A 23,967-nucleotide genomic window follows, 5' to 3' on the forward strand; every position below is an offset into this window, starting at 1 on the left:
TGTATAAAATCAATGTCTGAAAAGCTGCTGGATGTTGGGTGTGTGTGAACAGGTTATTATGAGGGGAAAATTATGTGGAGAAGGCAGGAGTGCCTACTACTGTAAAAGTGGATATTTTCACGTGACTAATTTTTCCTGCTTGGTCGCGTAAAAAAGAGTTTTTAATTCCGCAGAGTCGAGACAGTACCTACTGGAACATAATATGGCAAGCAAAAATATTTGCATGCTTTTATTTTTGCGCTAGATGTGCGAAAATTTCAACACCGCAAATATTTCTTCTTCTTTTTTCTTTGATATGGAATGGCTTGTGTGGTTGGTAACAGTGTGCTACCTAGTTTGTTGGTCATTTTCTCAGCCAAACCACAAGGGGCTGGTTTCGGTCTAGTCTGTTTTTTTACATTCCTCGCTATGATATTTCAATGCATTAAAGAGAAATTCAACTCCTACATTTATCCATTAGGAGAATTGTTTGGACATAGAGTATAGAATGCGTTACAAGGCGCTACATGTAGAATTCATTGAAAGCCAGAGGCTTGTTGAAATAGAGTGTACCCTTAAAGGCATAATTTACCATTTGCACAAGAAACAAAAACCCAGCATTAGTGCTTTAAACTAGTTCTAAAATGTGAGTTAGGGATAGAAACAGCCACCGTAAAAATTTGAATCAGTATAATCGATGTTAAAGGGATCGTACAGTTCTGGTTGAGACCTAATTTCAGGTTTCTAACATTTTTAGGTGAGATAATGAGAAATTTCATATGAAATATGAAAGAGCATGCAATTTTATGAGGAATTCAACGTTTATTTGATAAAAATTGGTTTTGAAATGGCTGAGATATCCAAAAAAGAACGATTCTAATAAAGTGTGGGACCCACACTTTGTAACGATCGCTTTGTTTTACTCTGTTTTTGGATGTTTCAGTTATTCCAAACCCGATTTTCATCAAATAAACTTTGAATTCCTCTTAAAATGGTATGCTCTGTGCTATATCATAAGTGTTTTCTTGGTATCTTGCAAAAATTCGAAAGCCTATTTCTCATCTCAACCAAAACTGTACTATCCCTTTAAGTATTGTTGAATGCACACAATGTGAACAATAGTTATAATAAAAATGTTTCCTGACAAAACTGTCTACAGTTATGGTTTAATGAGAAAAATACTAATATCTCCTTATATTTTAGGCTTTATTGCAAAACTTTTGTATGGTAGGATGTTTTGTGATACAACAGACCTACAAATATCCATGAAATGGGATATCTTGAACATTTTGTAAATCACTGCTCCCAAAGGTAAACAGGACCTTTAAGTTTCTAGAAATTAACCATAATAATTACGCCTATTGCAGTCTAGACATTAAAATACCAAATGATAAAAGTGTACTGGTAGTATGATAGAAACATTTAGAAAATAAAGCATTAATAAGAACAGGCACAAAAACAAGCAAAAAACAAAAACAAAAACAAAACAAACTGAGACTTCAACTACAACAAGTGCTGTTAACAATGAGAGATACACAAAGTTGATTACCCACTGAAGTACATATGAAAGAAATGTGAAAATAGTATGATTTGAAAAATGAATCAAAACCAGGGAAGAATATTGCTTTCATTGGCATAAATGATAAATTGCTACATGTAGGGTATTCATAGTCATAGACTTTAAGAAGTTGAAATCCATGATACACAGACATTTTTTTTTTTTTTTTGAATAGATATGTTGTCATGTCAATGGTTTTGCCAGAAGTAGTCAAAACAATGGAGAATGTGTGATAAAGTCAGGATATTACATATCAATATGATAGAGTGGTTTTTTTTAAAGAAAGAGGCAATAACCATTGAGTATGTCAATTTCTTTTACTACAAGATAAGATGATTGCCCTATAAATAGATGAGATTCCGTGACGTCAAAAAATGTGTTGCCTGAGGGGCAAAAGCAAATCACGTGTATATGCACGCGCATAGCTCTAGCAGTAGCACGCTGTTGGCGTACTCATGCCTACTCATGTGCCTGCAGCTGGTCGTGGGATGTAACACGCTTACACTTACTGTACACGCTCCCCTCTCCCCCATGTGCAGTTTTTAGCCCCTGAGTAAATTCATCCATGGCATAATGACGTCATTCGAACCTTATACTATTTCCATGGTGATTTCTTTTCTGTCAACACCAATGCCTAGAAATGTGACACTCCCTTTTCCAATTTATGATAATCAATATGCTTGATATGCCAAAAGCTGCGACAGACCCATATCTTAAAGTAATTTTAAAGGACAAGTGCACCTTCATACACACGTGGATTGAGTGAATGCAGCAATATTAGTAGAACACATCAGGGAAAGTTTAGGGAAAATGGGACAATCCGTTTAAAAGTTATGAATTTTTAAAGTATCTGCATAGTCACTGCTTGATGAGAAGACTACTATAGTGTATGATGTCATATGTGTACAACCATATAAAGAAAATAACAAGAGAATTTCACAAAACTTTACTTTTTGAATTAAGCGAACATTTCTTCGACTTGTTACTGACATATGTGAAGGGTAATATTATTCCCCCTGCCTTCTGAAAGAGAGAAGTCAAGTGTTCTTTTGTTATGTGAGAAAAGTGAGAATATGTTGAATTTTCTTTATTCTTTCTTTAAATCGTTGTACTCATGTGACATCACAAGCTATAGTAGTCTTCTCATCCAGCCTTGAGTGAGCAGAAACTTTAAAAATTCATAACTTTTGAACGGATTGTCCACTTTTCCTCAAACTCTCACTGATGTGCTCTACTAATATTGCTGCATTCACTCAACCCAAATGTCTATGAAAGTGAACTGTCCTTCAAAAGTACTTTTCATCTGTAGCATTGGTACCCTTTGATTCTACGTGTTGTGTACCACTGCACTTTTTAATGAACACTTTCCTGAACACTACACCTGCCCCTCCATCTTATTTGAAACATCCAGGCAAAGAATGAACAATGGTGTTATGTAACAAAGTACCCCCATCCCCTTGCCCATGCAACAAGGATTAGCTGACCCTCAAACACTTTAACAGCTTTAAGAGCCTAACAAAGAACTTGAACTATATGGCACTACAGTTAGGAAAGATAAGGGTCTCTTTGTTCAGGATCCCATCCTTTACCCCCCCCCCCCTTTCGTCCAACACACACCCCATAATAGGAAGGATGTTAAAAATAACCACCCCCCCCCCCCCTCCTTGCCCCTAAACATTCTTTGAATGAAAAGAGCCTTGTGGTTTACTAATTGATTCAGCTTTTTTTTAGGTCTCATCCTTAGGATCGACTAATTTACCATTCTTCTACCACCGTCATCCTACCAGGGGGGATCCAAAGCATTTGTTCATTGCTTGAGTACCCTCCCCCACCCCACCCCCAAGATTTATAGGTCACCAAGAGTTCGATCATGTTTCAAGTGTGCAACAAAGTCATCTTCATCTTTGTAAGTCGATCTTTTGAAAGAATGGTACAATGGTATCGATGCTGGTAAGGGTCACGATTTCATTTACAGGTGTTATTTTGAAAGGAACTCACAGTTGCTGCAAGAAGGTGATCTGATGAAACTCACGTACGTAGACTTTATTTTTTCTCTTTTCTTTTGTTTTCTTTTTTTTGACAAGATGCCAACCAACTAAAGATGCCAAGTTGAGCCCAGATAAGTTGCCGTCCAGCTTTGTCCACCTCTCTTTCCGAACAAGGTGCCACACAGTTTTGCAATAGTGGGTGATAGTGCTACCGTGCAATGACTCGATCAGTATCGGCATTGCTCAATGAATGAAACACATAATATAATTTAATACATATACACAGTAATACATGTAGGCCGTATATATAACTACTTACAGATGCATACAACGATAATACATGTAAACATAGGTAATGCGCACAAACTGTCAGATAAATTGTCTATAGTGGCCACCTGTATATAACAGCCACTCTAATTTCACCCTTGGGTGTGGCCACTATAGACAGGTTTGACTGTATCTATCTATGTGTATATATTTTTGTACGTTTATATGTCACATACATACGTGTACAAGCACACATAGATATGAAGAGTTTGTTCGCAAAAACCGATAAGTCCACATTTGCCAAATGGAGATATTTGCTATTAAAGGTAAAAAAAATGAAGAGAATAATAAGATAATTTTTGCTTCTTTTGACCATAACTTCAAAAATGTACCTTTATATGGAGTGACCAATATATCATTCAAAAGGTATTACTTTGTACTTTATGACGGAGACCTTACTTCAAAATCTTCAAAAATGGACTTATCGGTTTTTGCGAACAAACTCTTCATATATTGTATGTGTGTGTGTGTGTGTGTGTGTGTGTGTACATATAAAGGATATATGAGCAATGTTTGTGTGGGTCCCTCTATCTGTCTCTGTCTCTTTCTGCATTGTCTGCATACTTATTCTTTTCTTTTCCATGCATTTTGATTTCACAAATTTCGCAAGAGCCAAGACTCGTGAAATTAATGTGCATGCAAAACTTTTTGTCAACACTATATGCACTGATAGCCAGTGGCAATGTTTGAAAATATCATGCCACGAAAAAGGCAGTCAGCTCCAAATCACAAACACCTCATGCCATGAAAATGTCTTGTTTTGCAGTATTCTTAGGACTTTCTGCCATTCTATCTCCCATCCCCCCCCCCCCTCCACCTGTAACGATTTTGCCAGAAGTACTTTACCCCTTGACAATGGCTCCTTGGAAAGACTATTGACCACTTCGTAGCTGTTGCTGGTCCCATATACATCCATCAAACAAAGGACCCCTCACCAGACCCTAAGACATCTGCACTTTAAGGGCTGTGAACTTGGACATAAATCTTTTTTCTCGCAGAGAAGGCTTGGTTGGTATTTTCGACAATAGAGCAAAACCCCTCCATCTTTGTATAAATAGTCATTTTAGCAATGTCTTGGATCTGTGAGGGTGTTTTAATTTAAGGTTAGATATTTGCCCCTGTCCAGAAACGAGAATAAACTGGTCATATCTTCTGTCCTGTTGCATGAAATGTTTGATTGATAGCTACTGAAGAGACATAAACATAAAATCAAGCACAGAGTTCTTAGAAGCATGTTCCTGGACAGCAATATTGCAGTGTACTGTACTCTAAAACACGATATTTTCGCGGCATTAAATTTTTGCAAATTGGAGCCGACGGCCTTTTTCGTGTCATGAAATTTTCGTGAGTTGCCTCTAACATTCAATGCGTATAGTATAGGCAAGAACTTTCACATGCATTTCAATTTTGCGAAATTTGCAAAACTAAAATGCACACGAACATTCCTCGTTTTACATTAAGCAACTGCACAGGTCTAAGCTACAGTGTACTCTCGGGTGCAAATATTTCCAAAACACACACAGATACTGCATTTTCCTATTAAAGCAACCATCTTACATCTCCCCCTCCCACTACATTCCCAACCCCTAACCCCTTATGACATCAGACATAGCCAACATCCCCGTCCCTATCCTAGTTAGTGACTTCATTGCATAGGGCTACAAAGAGATACAAATGACCCTTATTCCCCCATCCCTGCTTCTACCTACTTTAGCAAAAAAAAAAAAAATAACAAAAAAGAAACAAAACATAGTAAAAATACATTAATATTACATATTTAGAACCCTATCTCTTGACCTCATCAACTCTCAAATCAATTCCAACCTGGACAGTGAAATTATATGTTGTACTTTACCCACAGCCAGCCTCATCATCTCTGATCCAACCATGCACTCCATCCCCCCCCCCCCCCCCCCCCCCACCCATCCCTCATTACATTTAAACTCTCGTTTCCAATACATACACTGTATTAACCCGTTGAGGACGGTTTGATTCTGCTACAACACGCAATTCCCATAGACACCTGCCCGAGTATACTCGGGACTCGTCCTCAACGGGTTAAAGGGGCTGTACAGTACTGGTTGAGGTGGGGATTCATGTTTTGAACATTCCTAAGTGAGATACTGAGAAACCTCTTATGAAATATGAAAGAGCATGTAATTTTAAGAAGGATTCAATGTTTATTTGATGAAAATTGGTTTTGAAATGCCTGAGATATCCAAAAAAGTGATAATAAGAAAAGGTGACGGGCCACAACTTTATTAGGATCTCTTTGTTTCACCTTGTTTTTGGATATCTCAGCCATTTTGATACCCTTTAGAATTGCATGCTCTTTGACATCTCATAGAGTTGTTTCTGAATATCTCGCAAAACGTTAAAAGCTAAATCCTCACCTCGACCAGAACTGTACACACCCTTTAACCCATTGAGGACGGACTGATTTTGCTACAACACGCATTTCCCATAGACCCCTGCCCGAGTATACTCCGGACTCATCCTCAACAGGTTAATAACAGCCCTCCCATGGAGTTCCACCGAATCTGATTTGTCCACTGCAGCTGGCAGTGGAAGTGCTCAATGTGTCAAGGTTTCAGTCAGATTTGGTTAGACTTCCTCCTAACAGCTCAGCAGTACTTCACGCAAGCATCCGATGAATTTCATTTCAATTCCATGAAAACTTTATCTGTACAAGGCAACCTAGCATCTAAATGCCATGATGGTGTGTCTAAGTCTAGATCAAAACTTTTGGCTTCTTTATGTGTTACCAAAAAAAAAATAATGAAAACAAACTCCCAAATTTCCCCTACCTTTCATTAAAGGGAAAATCCAGTCCAAATACAAGTTAGTCTGTTAAGAAAGAATAAATCATTACGAGTTCAACGGTAAAATTTTGATCAAAATCGGATGAAATATAAGGAAGTTATGACATTTTGAAGTTTCACTAATTTTTGAGGAAACAATTCTTGAACGGTCGATATGAATTTGCAAATACCAAAGTGAGCATGTCATCCCCTCTCAACTTGCCATATAAATTGTAGTTTGGACATAAAATTTTGAAATTTCCAATTTTTCATTCAAACGCAATTTTGTCCGAGGCTCATATCCTGATATATCTAACTGATCACTACATTCTGAAGTTATTCACCCAAGAATAACACCATGTTTCAGACTTCAATGGCAGAAATATTTAATTTTCATCATTTTTTTGTACACAATAAATGGAAAATTGTGAGGTTATGACATGGTCAGCTCACTCATTTGCATATTCATATCCACTGTACAAGAACTGTTATGCCAAAATTAGTAAAACTTCAAAATTTTATAACTTCTTCATTTTACATTTGATTTCAGTCAAATTTTTATGTTGAACTCATAAGATTGTACTTTTTATTTATCAAACTAACTTTTTTTGGAGTGGATTTCCCCTTTAAATCCTTACCTCCATTTGACAGTCTCCATATTTCTTAAAAAGTGATGTCATAAAATAGTTTGATAATCACACAGGTAATTCATGTGTCCAACAATCACAGAACAATGATTATGTTGATACACAGTGCACACTGGCCTTACGAAGCTGCAGTGACTGTTTCAAAATGATGGATATTGCTTCTTTGGATACCAAGTTAATCTGAAGTCTTTGTGTTTATGTTATGAGATGTGCTGATCATACGTTTCATAGACCTCTAATCTTTTATTCTCCAAAATGTAATAGGGAGAAAAATATATGCCAAAGACCGTTCCACATCAACATTTTTAAATCTTGAAGCTTTCTCCCACGATGTATGGACACAGAAATAGACAAATAATTGATGTGTTTTAATATAATTTGTCCATTAAAACACACTATAAAAGGACATTAGATCTACAGTTGTACCTGGTACAAAAAGATTGTGGGAAAAGGGTTGATATTCATACTAGGTAGAGTTTTGATAAACTGTTTTTTTCTGCTTCAACATATGCCTCTTTGAAAATGTTCAGAAATACTTTACTTTTGTCAGTTACAAACATGTACATGTTTTCTTTGTTGGGGAAGCTTGGTACATGTACTGTAAAACTGTACTAGAGTGGTATCTGTTTGGTAAATTGTTGTTTCTGCTTTAAAGGGTGTGTACAGTTCTGGTAAAGGTGAAGATTTAGCTTTTAACATTTTGCGAGATATTCAGAAACCACTCTATGAGATGTCAAAGAGCATGTAGTTCTAAGGGGTATCAAAAGTTTATTTGATGAAAATCGGGTTTGAAATGGCTGAGATATTCAAAAACAACGTGAAACAAAGAGATCCTAATAAAGTTGTGACATGTCGCCTTTTATTATTAGCACTTTTTTGGACATCTCAGCCATTTGAAAACCAATTTTCATCAAATAAACGTTGAATCCTTCTTACGATTACATGCTCTTTCATATTTCATAAGAGGCTTTTCATTTTCTCACTTAGGAATCTTCAAAACATGAATCCCTACCTCAACCAGTACTGTACAGTCCCTTTAAGTTTACTACACTCCTTTGAAAAAATACTTACAGCATGTATATTTTGTTTTTGTGTTTGTTTTATTCTTAGTTTTGGGTCAAAGATTTTAGATCACATATTAAAGTTAACCTGGTGAGGACGAGTCCTGAGTACACTCGGGCAAGGTGTCTATGGGAAATGTGTGTTGTAGCAAAATCAAACCGTCCTCAACGGGTCAAAAGATTATTTATATTCACACACATAAACCTTAAAAAATTATACAATCACTTTTCAGGCATGAAAATACACTCACTCATATCTATTAAACTCTGTTAAATATACTGTACTTGTAGTTATCAAGTTGACACACACTTACATGTACACGCCTGCATACATGCACATCACACCCAACACAATTTAACTCACACATCCAGATTAATATTTTCCCCAATTCCATGTACTTCTGACACTGATGAATATGATATCATATTGTTGTATATCTTTTGCATGTTTATCATGTCTCCATGTATAGATCTTTATTATGTCTGTGTTCTATATATATGCATTCTATGTATGTACCTATGTAATGTGTATGCATGCAAGCAAAATAAACTTCCAGAATTGGACAATAAAATCAAACTGAAGGGAATTGAAGATTGCTGTGATCAATAGTCACATATCGTTCGCTGAGAACCAGAAGGGCGTTATCACAGTTTCTGTGGGGTATTGAATTACGTGTATTAGTATCATGTTGTAGAGCTTGATTTTCTGTACATTATGGTGTCAATTTTGAATTATTTTCATGTCCAGTACAATATTAAAAAGCAAAACCACAAGGTACTATTTTACCCTATATTTGGAACACTTTTCATTTATAAACTTGTTATTTCATGAAAAGTGATTGTTTTGTTTTTTTAATGCTCTAATCTAAATAGAATGTGATAACACCCTTCTGGTTCCAAGCTGATGATATACAAATATTTTGCTATTAGTGATCCTTTTCCACGACTGAACAAAAAACATCAATAATGACAGGAAAACATCATCTCTTTCAATATATTCACAAAAAATTTCCACCAGAATTTAATTTATTTCAACGAACAAACAATGAAAAATACAGACAGAAATTACATCTCAAGACTTTGATCTTTACATGTGATGATAATAATAATAATAATAATTATACATATATATAACACATATATCAATAACTTAGAACATATAAACACAAAAAGAAGAGAAAATGAAGATAACCATTCCAGGCCCTCAGTCATCTAGAGAGATATAATTTTGCAGGAGACAGGAAAATACAGACATTCATCACATCGTTTCCTCTTGTTATAGTCAAGGGCCACAATCATCGATGGAATTAGATTCACGCATATTTGATAAGGAGTTACATTGAATTCATTGCAATGACCGATGTTGCATTACATCGTATTCATTGTGAGAACCATTGTTGCATTTTGATAGTTCGATATGGACGCTATACATGCTTTGGCTCTGTACAGGCTGTTCGAAATTGCATGATTATAATATTGTGTGCTTCATGTCTGCAGACAATCTGCTTGAGAGATCCAATATTTGTAACAGAAAACAGATTATACCCTGAATAAGGACAACCAGAGAGGAGGAAATGCTTCACTTTACGCAGTGACAAGTAACTTCCGCTCTCTCTAACACGAACCTTTGGAAAGAAAGCACTGCCATTTTAAACTGAAAACTTCTTTCAGCTTGGGAGGTATTGCTTTTGTTTTATCTCATTGCTGAGTGGGCCAGTCACTTGAATTCTTGCAATGGTTTTGTTACTCATACATTATGATAAACAAAAACAAAAAAGCAACAAGACTCAGACAACTGGAGAACAAGAAAACATGACTCAAAAGACCCTGATTAAAAATGAATAGGACAACTTCACACTAATATGGCAAGTGGTATGGGAACAGCACATTAAAAAAAAAAAAACCTCCCATAATTCTTGAAATAAAACTACTTTCTTGTGCGACATGTTACAAGCATGAATGGCATATTACGCACATACCATCCTTCTACAACGATCCCCCCCCCCAAAAAAAAAAGTCAATTGCAGTCATTACATGGCCTGAAGTTCTTCAGTGAATGATAAACAAAGAGTGTCTCATGCACATTTGTCTAAAAAGCGAGTGTAGTTTCCAATTCTGTTATTCTTGTGCCACCAGCACCGAAGGCAGATTTTTTTTTTTTCATCTGAGGCAACAAGAAATTTTCACAGCAGAAATTTTTCATAGCAAAAATCACACAAAAATAAGTGAATTGATCCCTTTACATGTGACAAAAAAAAAGAGAAGTTATCTATTGCACTGGTTCTGTAGGCAGCCATACAGACACACAACTCGACTGTTTATTTTTTTAAAGAGTCGCATTTTGCATTTTTTTTCTATTCATTGCCGTAGGGGAAACACACCGCCGCCTCGACATTTTGTCGCAGGCCGCCACTCCCACAATTGTAGCACCATTTTCGTAAGAAGAGACTCACGTCTGCCGTATAATGAGAGACGAGATTGACGTCAAACGAGACACACCGAATATAGTAAGGCTTACACAAACAAGTAAACACAAACAAACTGTAAACGTATGCAACGTAAAAGGTCATCTCCACAGAGTATGAAAAGGATAACCTTTATACGGTAGATTGAATCATGTAGGTATTGAATGTCAACTGAGCACATTATTTTTAATTGCATGTAGCCATACAGTCATTCTAAACAACAACAGTGACATCAAATTAAGTTTACACAGTATAAAAAATTAGTATAAAAGATGGAATTCTCTCTACGTCTTCTTTTACAAAAAGTTGACTTGTTGCATCAAAATGGTTAAAATTGACATTGTCAAATAAAGGCATATTGAGGGCATAGTTGCAAAAAGTTTTATATACACGTTTTTAACACCTTCAGAGCAGTGGGGTGGGGTGGGGAGGAGATTTAAAGGGTTCAACATGACATAATATACATACCCTATGTCTTGGGTTTTCAACAGGGCATGGTATTTCATTACAGCCTCTCTCTCTCCCTCATTCTCTCTCTCTTTCTATCTCTCTATCTCTCTTTCTTGCTATCTATCTATCCCTACGACGAACACGTGTCTATATTTGGTTTCCGGCTTCTCTGAACTAGAGCTGGCAAGGTTAAATGTGGAAGGGGGTGGATATTTGTGTACCGTATGTCTGCATCAAAGCCTTCTCCACTCATCACACACACACGTCTAAGCATATATCACCGTGTAAGTCCATGGAACAATGATACAAGATAAAGTCAAATTATGCTAAGCTTTCAACTCCCTGCTACTGTTATCTAAAACTACATGAAGACATATTATGACAACTATATACTGCATATGATACTCTTTTATGTATTTTTGTCTCTGTTTGTGTAAAGTTTATGTTTGGAATGAGACATTCCACACAGATATATATGCAGCACATTATTCAATGATTCGCTCCATTCAGAGTCAGGGGGTTGTCCAGAATTAAGGCAAATTCAAATTGGTATGCATTCATAAAGAAGAATGTTGCATTACGTCTTGTAATTTTCTACCTAGTCTCACCTCTAGTCCTTTATTTGCAGCATCCTCCCTCCACAAAAAACAACAGCAAAAGACTTTGAGGTCAACAGAAATTAAAAAAACAATCAAACAAAATAGCATTGCTCAAAGTACTGTTCTTTCCCTGTGGAAACTTAAACGCTGCCCAGCAAATAACTATATTGTGTACTTAAAGAGTGCGGCCTGCCTATATCTGGTCTAGTTTTGGTCAACAAACTTCAAAGTTACAATGTCTCTATTCTCACAATGTCTCCATAGTATGTGATGCACGGTAAAATGGGGAATAAAAATGATAATAAAATCACAAAACACACTTCACATTTCGGCCAAACCTTGAAGTTGCACATCAGATAGGTAAAAATTGCAGCATGTCATTATTAATGCAAGTTAATACACTTCAGAAATACAAGAGAGAAAGAGAGAGGGATAGATAGATAGAGAAATAGAGAAGAAATATCAACATTTCAAAAAATGAAGTCAGCAGTTATTCATAAAAACCCAAGTATAGTTTGAAAAAAAAAAATGCTACGATGATATATACTGGCTAGATTTTGTTCTGAAAAGTCAAAATAACCAGTTTCCATGCAGGCTTCTTCAAACGCACACTTTATAGATAAGACCACACCATGTATGCTGTAGAACATACCCACATAAAACTTAATATGTCGGACTGATACAATTGACTCTTGGCCAGCATATCAAGAAAAAAAAAAATACTGAGCTTATGACAACTAAATATGTTAGTTTGAAATGGTTTGCTGACAATTATCCAACTGTGCTTAAAAGTGTGTAATACGATGATTTTTGCCCATATGTTCACAACAGAAATACAAAGAACCATTGACATATATACACATATATTTGTCTTTGTCTAGTTCCCCTCGCCAATTCCCAAAACTATACAAAGGCTTTTGAATAGAGCAACAAAAAATAAAGTGGTACCAGTTAAGAATGACTTGGGCACTTCTTACTTTTGCTCATTCCCTTTACTGATACATGAATACTTTTAGAAGCCTACATTTTTGTACATGTCCACGCGCTGCCTTGTGCCATGAGGTATAGAGTAAAAAAATGTATTTGGTCACTTCGGCACTTAGTTCTAACATGCCAAGTATGGAAGCATATCATTAATCTTTCTTCTCTTTTTTTTTTTGTGACTGATGTCAAGTTGTACATCTGTGACCAACTGATCCTTCATGTCAACCCATCTTACACTTAGACAGGTTATACATGAATGGAATTACATTCATCCCTCTCTAAACAGTTGCATTTAAAAAGAAAAGAGAGAGGGGAAAAATGATAGGATACACAACAAATTCAGAAAAATATTCATCACACACTTTTTTTCTTAAGATAAGAAACAAAAACAAAAAACATTCATAAAATACAAAGATCGAGACAATTTCACGCATGAAGAAAAAAAAATGACGAAATGATTGTAAACATCTCTTAAATATGCAGCCCTTGTCCTGACGACTTTGGGTTAAAATTGGTGGGTGTGGCTAAGAGACACACATGTACATTCCTCTCTCGCTTATTGCCATTAGTGGTAGAGAGGGTGGCAGTTTGTAGTAGCATTCACAAAAATACTTGACGTGAACAAATACAGCAATAGAAACACATGCTCGGATTCACATGACCTGAATATTTGTACGTGCCTGCCGAGAACCGAATTCTTACTTTTTTTCTTTTACCGGCACACGGCCGTACAATGAAAAGAAGAACCTACTCGGTGCAGCGGTGCCATCTGTGATCGTGACATGGGTCACCCAAGGACAGAAAAATACAATAAAAGAAGAAAGCTGTGATGAAACGATACACATGCCGACTTCAAAAAAAAAAAAAAAAAAATATGACATGATGTTTTTCACATGATTCTGACAGAATGTGGCAAACCTTGTGTGCCGATCAAAAGTGCTGGCCTGCCCTTGTGGTGCAAATTTTTCCAGCAGTAATAGCTTCGCTTTCGGAGGAAATTAGCATGCTGGAGTTCTTGCCATGTCCTCTATGAACATTCCCATCCATCCGCTGCAAACAATGCAATGCCCACGAACTTCAAGAGTCCAGGAAGTGGTGCCCTCAGAGGTCAGAGGGCAAATGACTTTCTCATTTTCCTGAATAAGTTACCTGTTCGTTGATTAGATATTCTGCTCTTTCCATCTCAACATCATGTTATGAATCCAGTAGCAATTTACAGTGGTGTACCATAACTTGCATCTTGCATTTTTGCGGCGGCGTGTGTTTCTCCATGCCCATTGTGTGTTGTGTCTGTCCAATGCAGCATTTAAGACACCGGTGAGCTGCCCACAGGAGGAGAGATGACAGGTGCAGACACCAGCACTGAGATGTGCAGAAGGTTGCCACGCAGGAATTGTGAGCGTTGCCATGACAACGACATATGCCTACATCCGACCGCAGACCCGCTGGAGGCACAATTAGGTAGGCAAACAGAAACAAACAAAAAAAAAAAGGAGAAAAAATGGATATTGGAGAATATCATGTGTCTCAGGTGGTTCCTCCATTTTGAGTTGTACTAGATACCAAGTTTTCTTCGTCCACCTAAGTTCGACGGTATCCCTCCATTCTTGTTCGCTGTCGTCGACTTGTCTATTCACCTCTTATTGTGTGAAACTTTGTCTGTGACGAGCAACTCCACACACCCATGCTGCAATAGTCCATCCAGATCATTTTTAGCAAATGGTCTTTACAAAAGCTTGGTGCAAAGACTGCGATAAGGGAGGCTCCACGTTGACTTGGTTGCATTTGGCCGGCGCAAACAGACTTGAACAAGAAGTTATCGGAGACAAATGCGATGACCAATGAGTCTCCCGGACGGATAGATTATGATGACCATCTTTCGAATGTACCATCATTTTAATTTCTGCTTATTGTCCATCTAGGTGATTGTTTCTATTTTGTCCTTCTTTTGTTTTTTCTTTGACAGGCACCGCGAGTTCATTGGTAGAGGAGGTAGCGTTTGACCATGCCCGGTAACGGGAGCTGGTAGACATTCTCTAGGTTCTCCTTGCCGACCGAGACACGTACACATCGTCTGCACAGGTCTTGGAGAGGGAGGGGTGAAGCTGTAGGTGGGAAACAAAAATGAGAGAAAAAATAACAAAATAGTTAACAATCAATCTTAATATCTTTGTTTTCATTCAATCATTCAAGACTCAAAAAATATATATATGCATATCACATACATGTATTAAAGGTGTCAAAGTCCATAACTTTCCCACACTTTGCCAGTAGAAGTATTTCCTTTAACCATTTAACGTTTGCATCATTATCCAAAGGCTGGCCACTTGAGCACTGCTCTGCGTTCCAAGTTAAAGGAATATAACCAAGAGATGTGCCTAATAATCACAACCCATGTATGATATGCATTGTATATATGTTATGTTTTGGAATTTTCTTCTGCAAATGGGATAGACAGATATAAGGATCATCAATACAAGAGATGGAATGACCCATTTTGCTGTTTTCATTCTCTTTTACACATGTTGTATGATATCAAATGAGCATCAGTGCACCATGGACAAGAAGTGACCAGACAGTCCAAAGGACACACACACACACACACTGTACATGTCATCAGATTAAAATACAAAGTGTACCTCACATTATTGGTGGACTATAACTCATTACCTGGTAGTGCCCTTTTGCTGCTAAAATGATGATAACAGTTATTCAATCTATGATGGATTCAAGTAAGTTTAAAAAAAAAACAACAAGCCTCCATCCCTCCATATACGTTATGTGACCCTTGGATTTTCTTGGAAGACTGTAAGATGTACTCTCAGTAAGGCATTATAACTGGTAATGTGTCTACGTCATGATTAATTTATGAGAGTTTTGTGGCACCGTACGTCAACAAACTACCGGGAAGAGTGTTGTAAGCATTTCCAAGAGACCGCAAGGCAGAAAAAATGTAAATTATGGGAGACATGTTTGACATTTCAGAGTCTGCTTTTAGAGACTCTTCCCTGGAATCAGAATGTGCCATTCAACTTAATATGAAACAAGCACAAAACACTCAAAATCATTCAGAGACAGACAATTCGATATGAGATGCTGTATGAGGGTGTCTAAAACAATGACATGATTGCACTACTCTCACATTATGTCGAAGAAACATGTACTAGTATGCAGGGTGAATCTACTGTACATGGGCATGTGACCTCTGTGTAAACCAGGACGATGAAATTAATTGCACATGGTTTGTCCGTGGAATGCCGAAATAAACAAGACCTCAGCTTGCTTTCGTGGAAGATTGGGTTACATGCTTTAACCATGATGTCTTATAATTTGTCTCAACGAAGCAAAACAACGTGATGCAATGTCACATGAATTCCAATATTCCTATGTTGTTATGACATACAAATGAACATGAGAATTTTCAATGTTGCATGCATATTTGTGTGTGTGTGTGTGTGTGCGTGTGTTTATGCAAATGTGTGTGTGTGTGTGTTTGTTTGTGTGTAGGTATGGGTGAAGAGTGTCTGTGTGTGTGTGTTCTCAGTGCTGTAAAGTATAAAGTGCTTTGCACAGTCACCCATTAGGCCCATGACTCACATCGGCACACCGACCAAAAATAGCCGTTTGAGGGGAAACCAGAGAACGCTACCCTTCCCAACTTGTGATGGTGAGAAAATGAGCCCCTCCATACATGCTTCCCCCCCCCCCCTCTTTTTGGTTGGAAAAAAAGAGCCCTACCCCATTTCCTGGCAGATAATAATGTGAACATAACATTTATGCAGAAGCCTCGGGTTGTTAATATTGAGGATTATTTTTGTCTTTCACAGAATAAATGCTTTAAATTTTGGCCAATTCCTCTCCTGTCTTCTGTCTCTCCATCTAACATTAAATTTTGCCCTTTTCTTCTTCCTTCTTCTTCTTCTCTCGCTCCCTCCATCCCTGTAGTTACCTCACTCTTTTCCTCTTTCTGCTTCTATTTCTCGATCTCTCCTCTGTCCCTTTGTAGGCCTATCTCTCTCTCTCTCCAGTTTGCTTGCTGACCTATGCATCACCATCACATCATAGCCGGGCGGAATCCAGTCATTTTCTATTTTCACCCACACCTTTTCCTCTCACGTTCCTATGATTCGATCTCTCTCTCTCTCTCTTTATTTCTCTCCATATATCTTCCCTATATATATATATACAATGTGTGTATATATATATATACATATATATATATATGGCTATATCTATCTGTCTATATATATCTAGCTATCTATATCTATATAAATATCTACATATATATATACACCATATACACGTTTCTCCTTCTCTTTAAAGCACCTTGAGCATTTTTGATGGACTGTGCTATGGAAGTGTTCACCATGTATGCACATGAACATAAAAATAGTACAAATTCTTTTTTTAAAAACTTAGATTTAAAAAATGTTTTTACAAAATTCATTTTTTTAAGACTCTTTCTCTTCCCATATCTTGCACCTCCTCCCCCTCTCTTTCCCTCCCACTCTCGCTCGCTTTTTCTCTCTCACCAGCACACACACCCACAACCATATATTTATCTATAGATGTATCTGTCATCACCAGCCTGTTAAACTCAAACTCTGCTCTCTATAAAACATATCGGCCGTCTGTCTCTTTGTCCATCCATATCATATATATGAAAGCATCGCAAGGGAACACAGTAGCTCAGCCGTCTGGCTAAGAATAGACGTGGTTGGAATTAAACACTTACACGGGGCATTGGAAGGCCTAATTTGGATGATGTCGCTCAAATTTCACCCCAAAATTGCTGTGTCCTGTTTTCAATTTCTCATTCTGGCATGGCCCCCGTATACATGTGGGTGGTGGACAGACAAGATGGTTCTAAAAATACTCCACAACACGTAGGAAATTCTTTTCATCAAAACAGAAAAAAAAAAAATATTATATTCAGGCCCTACCTAAAATATATTATACCTAAATATCTTGTCAATGCAAAGTATAATTACACTACAAGGACAAGGAGGTCATGTCAAAAAAATTATCTTGCAATGTGACAAGCACTCTTACTATAAACACACTGAGCTTCCATTACGGGGTAAAGACCCCCCCCCCCCCCCCCCCCTCCACAGGCCCTTCCACAGGAAAAAAAAAATGAGGATTACACTTTCTTTAGTTGATCGTGCATTCACTCATTTAAAATGCACTGGTAAGCACTGAAATATCTTTCAGTCACAGAAGGCCTCGTTATAGTTTCTATATATGAAAACCATATTTTAAGAAGAAACCGCCCATTCTTTCAAGATACAAATGTTGTATCGACATCAATCTTCATAGAGGAGGAGTAGGCCCACACGCAATGCTGGGCTGATCATAAACCTTAAAGCCTGATATGCTGTGGAACGCACACAACGGACTCGCATAGCTACTGACACAAATATGGGTGCATGGGGCCACACATTGTGGCTGCGGGCTACTTTTCACTTTTCAGAGGAAAGGAGTTTGAATCTATGAAGAACTTACAGATTGGTCTGTCTTTTTTGCAAAATAATTTCTCACATTCATCATATGAGGGCATTATTATGAAATTTTTCAAAATTACTTTTCAAGTACTATCAATTGTCAATAACGTGTTAAGACTCCATACCATGCAAACATGATCGCTGGCATCCAAATGTTCTGGATTGCAGAATAAAGAGCACTAATATGCTAATAAGAAAATTAACATAAAGAGCTCCTCTTAAAAATCACTGTGCCAAAACGATGAACCTCACTCAAAATTTTACGAATGCTATCTTACAGCATAATGTTATCTTTACACAGATCATCTTTTCATTTTTTTTTCCATTTTGTATCGTATTTTTGTTTTCCAAAGGCAATGATAGTATCGAAATGTAACTGAGAGACAGCTAGCGTCATAGACGCTGGAGGAAGGAAGTGATCTCAGTCAACCGAAACCATGGCAACGTCGCAAACTTTCTCTATCTAATGGTCTGGATTACTGCCAGACATCGAGTAGTGTGTACAATGTGTGCAAGCTTCACAGAGGATCCAGTAAAATGTAGCTTCACTTCAAGTCTTTTCTTCTTTTTACTTCCTCTCTCATTTCAACAAATCTCATGACATGTTGTAGCTTTGCTTCAAGACTCTCTGCTTTCTGTTTTTGTTTTTGTTTTTTTTTTGGGGGGGGGATTTTTTGATCAACTTTCTATCGGGCTTTCAAATGATATGGAGATTAGTGTCACACATTTTTAATATTCTCTTTCTATTTTCTTACAGATGAGGAGGGGTGAGCTCAAAAAGGTAAAAGTAAACCAGAATATTGAGGGGTGGGCTAGGACTGTTAACATAAAATTGAAATTGTGAAATGTGCCAGAGATATTGAAAAGGAAAAAGGAAAGAAAAAGAATTGCCTGTAGCCAGCAAGACTGGATACCGATACTAATACACAGGATATCCGAGAGCCTGATGTTATCGGCGAATGGATACTTGGCATCCTCATGTTTCAACTTTGTTTTCGCTGTCATCAATGGAGCCGATCAGTTATCATATCTGCATTGGCACACTACAGCCACTTCAGGCACACACTGCATGGCTGTTTCAACATAAGTATGTACATTTTATAATGTGCAAGTATGCACGCAGCAAGCTTTCTCTGGAAATTTGTATTTGTATAAATTGTTCTTACAACATTGCTATGTGAGATGATTCATGTACCCTGTGATAGGCATGCCTCTATGCAGCCCATATTCCAGTTACAGTCCATACTTTGCAAGCATGACACATACATTGTAGGGATACAATTTCCGCCTGTTCTTCATCCTCATTTCTGAGTGATCTAGCACAACCAGCCAAAGGCTTTCTTATCTATATATTTTTGTCTCAGTTTGGAGTATATAAATACCATTGATGTATTATCATACGCCTACATGTATCAAAGAAAAAATTACTGCATGCACTGAACATACAGTAAAACTTATACTTACGTTCTAGGCCTCCAACATATCTTAGTGTGATTTCACAGTGTCCCCACACAGCGCTAACGATCGGGAATAGTTTTCTCCCTTTAAGTCCACGGAATGCAATGCCCAGAAACTGGCCGTTGGCCGAAAAACTCAGTGTGCCCTCGTCCATGTCGAGAATCATTTGGAAAGTGTCTGGCACGGTGAAGCCGTCCGAGTGTCCGGCAAGCGGGTACTGGTGGCCCGTTTTATGCTTGGAGTCGTGGAAGAGCTTCTTGCGCCCCAAGTCCCAGCCCCACGATTCTGAATTGCTGCCAACCAGCGACTGATATCCGACACAGTGGAGGGGTGCTGACGCCGTGGCGACGCCAACCACGGCGTGCGTACCCCTCTGTCTAGAGTTCCATGAGACTTCCAACACGTGCAGTCCACGCGTGAAACCAACTTTCCCTCGTATACAGTCCGTGCTCTGCGCAACAGGGTGTCTGTGGAACGTAAGTGGGTCGTCCTCCTTCACAAAAATGTTCAATGAGCGGTCCTCCTCGTTCCACGCGTACTTCTGCTGCGTGTCCTTGTCAGCCGCCGGCATGTCAAGGAGCATGTCCAGCCGGTTGGGCTTCTGTAGGTCATCGCTGTAGGTCAGCTCGCGGTGCAGGGCTTTGGACGGTTCCCTCGCCACCTGCTTCATGCCTCCGGACACTTTCTGCCCCATGACCAAAGACCGACTCATGCAATTCCCCGCCGTGTTGGCTACCTGGCGCATCAGACCGACGTCGTCGCTCCACGCTCCGCTGAAAACCCTAACCCCGAGACACGTGGCGCTGTCTCCCCTGTTCCGGACGAAGGAAAAGGACCACACTGGTAGCTCCGGTGAGAGTCCCTCACTGGATCGTCCGCCCTCTACCTCCTGCAGCCGTGTAGACCTCAGTGATCCCAACCTTTGTAGTGTTGCTGCCACTCATCTAAATCCCCACTGCACACTGACTCAACCTGCAAGAGACAAAAAGAGGAAATAGCCCGCTTAGTCGTGGTGAAGGCTACAAGTAATCTTTCACTACAGTATTCATCCTTTTCCTTTTTCCGTAGCAGGAAGTTTACAGAGGTTGTTCAAGTACGTGTTTTTTTTTTCAGTAGATGTTTTTTTTCAAACGACTAGTACAGTTTGATGCAACTGACATTATGACGTTCTGAGAGCACACAAATAGCAGCTCGTAGACTGCATTTGGTCTAGCGCTGTCAGAGCCTGCCTGTCTTGGCAGCTCGACATGCATACAGCTGCCGTCCTAGATCCAAACAACTCTCTGCACTGAAACTTTAATCTTGGGCCCTGATTGCAGCGCGGAAAGGCGACTGTGGGAGCGTTGGGCGCCAGACAAATTTGCTCACGTCGATAAACAGCCGATAAGTATTGGGACCTGTCCAAAAATTGCAGCCACATACCCCGCCTACCACCTCCCCTCTCGGCACAAGAGAATAATATCTTCTCTTCATTTGAAGTATTGTCAAAAAAACTGCACAGATATGTCACGGAGCTACATGTACAGTATGATGGCTGCGAGCAGATTCCTTTACATTGTTGCTCTACTTCACCAGATATCCGTCTGCAGTACTGCATGGCTAGACTAAGCAATCTAATCTCACCAAGGTGACAGCATGCCTGTTTGACAACACTTGTAAAATCATGTTTCAGTTTTGTCTTCCGTGTTCAGCTCGGTTTAATGCTACAATCTCGTTTGCACGCAGTCAGTGATGACAGACTTTCTGTTGCCTGTCTACGCATATCTCTCTCTCTCTCTCTCTCAAGAAATATTATACATGATCCATAGAATCTGCTTTTATACATGATACAACTTGAGATCTATTCCGTACACTCTCTCCCTCTCACACACCACTCTGTACTTGAATAGCGACTGGACACTGGATGGAAATAACGAGCCTTACAAATGTCGTTTGGTGTAGCACAGGAGGATGTTTGAATCCATGAAATAAGAAAAGCCAGTTTCCACTGCGATTCAATTCATCCTCGCTAGAAGTGATCCCCCTCTCCCCCACCCCCCCCCCCCACATTAATTTGCAGTTTCATTTCAAGGAGAGACTCCTCTTTCTTTGGCATGTTAAGGGTAGGGTCAATTTGAAAGCGGGACAGCAGTGGCTTTGCTTTGGGAATGGGGGGAGGGGAGGAAAGTGGAAAAGCTCAAGGGAGATGAAAGATTGCTGGCATAAGTCGTCTGGTGAGGAGCTACTCCGACGATGAAAAACTTGGCTCTCTGTCACCTCCTCGACTGTATATCATTGTCTGTAACTTTCGGGTCATTGCACGAAGACCGCCCAGCTTGCCACAGATTATCCTGAACTTCTAATCAATGACGCAGGTTGACACAAATAGCATTAAAATTATGTAACTGTGAATTGTCATTGTAGTTTCAATTTATAGACATGAAGTCTACAACAGGTTGATAGACACATTACCACATCACATGGAAAAGCAAATTGGAATTACATGATGATAAGCATTTTATTATAGAGGCAAAAAGCAATGCAATACTGATCTTGGCAAGTATGACTGGCATAGCAATAGCTACATTAGTTGAAGTGAAATAGATATATGTTGGTAGTTCAGAATATTTTTTTTTTCCCAAACCTCTTGTGCCAAAATGACATACACATAAACACGTATCATGTGTCATATGATTGTAAGAGACAAGTGAATCATATTTGTGTGTTTGAATGTTTCAATTTTATTTTTTGTGGTTGTCGTCCTTTCTTATACACGACATTGAAACTTGCGACGGGTCAACTGCAAGCCAGGGATTGATTGAACGTCGTCCCTGCCAAGTAGTCAGGGAGACTTGGAATCGTGTCTTTTGAAGAGGTTGAAGTATGTCAAGTACTGTCGCGAGGCAGGGCAAAGATTTTTTTTCCCTTCCTGAACGAATGTTCATCATTGCAGCACTGCCATTGTAATTTAACAAAGAGAGACAAAACAGAAAATTGAACAAGTAATAACCTGCACAATGCTGATAATGGAGTGGGGGTGGTGGCGAATGAAACCACTCGGAGAAGAATTTCTGGAAATTCACAAGAATGCAGATCTAAATTCAAACTTAAGTGGCACCTAGTTGAACAACAGAGAGACTACAGCCAGACACTACATAACCCCAATCTTGCAGCAACACACATAGTATATATGTACATCGTGCATATATTAACGTTGGAGCACTGCAGGGAGAACTCTTGACTTAGGTCAATCGTCGAACCGCAGGAAATGCCGGCACAGCTAATTAGCAGCAGCTCCGTATTCTGCTGCTCCCCCAATCCTGATCGCTAAAAATGTGACAGCACTCTGCTGAGGACATGTGATTAATGTTGGTGGTTGGGAGGGGGGGTGGGGGAGGGGTAAGGGTGAGAGGGAAAAGGCATGGAGGGGGGGGGGGGACCTCCTGAAGATACAAGATCCTTCCCTCATCCAAGTCGATTTCTCATCCTGACTTTGTGCGTAGCTGGCAATTGCGACTATTATAAGCACCTATATTACTGCAAATGTTCAACATTTCGCCTTTAAAAATCTACAACCAGCCTTCATAGTAGCATAGTAAAGATTTATAAGACAACTCTTTATTCCTCGTTCTCTGACTAGCCATGGTATCTTCAAGTCATCCCACTAGGGTGAAAATTAGTGTGGGTCATTCATCAAATGTAGCATATTTAAAAAGCAACTGTGAAATGGAATTTGTGATTCCTTGTCCTACTTGGTGAAGCAGAGATTCACTGAAGCCGTTTCTGCATAGAAACCAGCAAACGTTTCGGCAAATTGGAACCATCATCTCCAAATGTCAGTGAGAAATACAGTTGTATAATCCCGACTGGCACCATTGCCGAGACAGAGTAAGATGTGAAATCTAACTCAAGCTGTCACTTGGATGAAAGTGGAGAGGAAAACTTGGAAGGGGGTCGGAGGAAACTTGATGGGTCGGAGGAAACTTGACGGGGAGAGGTTAGTGGAAGACAGATGAACAGCTCACGACACTCTCGGCAAAGTTCTCATTTCTATCAGCGTTGACACTCTCATACTCAGGTGCAGTGGGCCTGCACACTGTTTGCAGGCAGCAGAGGAAATGAATAAGACTGCATACTCATACACATCAGGAAAGTGGCAGCCCGACC

The 23,967-nt window shown here is 38.9% G+C and overlaps 1 protein-coding gene across 2 annotated transcripts in view; it reads right to left on the reverse strand.

The window, feature by feature from the left end:
- Window positions 1-14,369: 14,369 nt before the first annotated feature.
- The window catches only part of LOC139723539 (protein gustavus-like), a 42,579-nt gene continuing 32,981 nt past the window's right edge, over window positions 14,370-23,967 (reverse strand). For both annotated transcript variants that reach the window (XM_071634779.1, XM_071634778.1), the window contains exons 2-3: window positions 19,828-20,793; window positions 14,370-14,964 (exon numbers count right to left, since the gene is read on the reverse strand). In XM_071634779.1, coding sequence (XP_071490880.1) covers window positions 14,837-14,964; window positions 19,828-20,566 — 867 coding nt within the window. In that variant the 5' untranslated portion in view covers window positions 20,567-20,793 and the 3' untranslated portion in view covers window positions 14,370-14,836. The remainder of the gene's footprint in view (window positions 14,965-19,827; window positions 20,794-23,967) is intronic.

The sequence above is a fragment of the Diadema antillarum genome, unplaced genomic scaffold (genome assembly GCF_040938485.1).
Source record: "Diadema antillarum isolate AM-2024a unplaced genomic scaffold, OU_Dant_1.0 scf00000192, whole genome shotgun sequence".
Classification (NCBI taxonomy): domain Eukaryota; kingdom Metazoa; phylum Echinodermata; class Echinoidea; order Diadematoida; family Diadematidae; genus Diadema; species Diadema antillarum.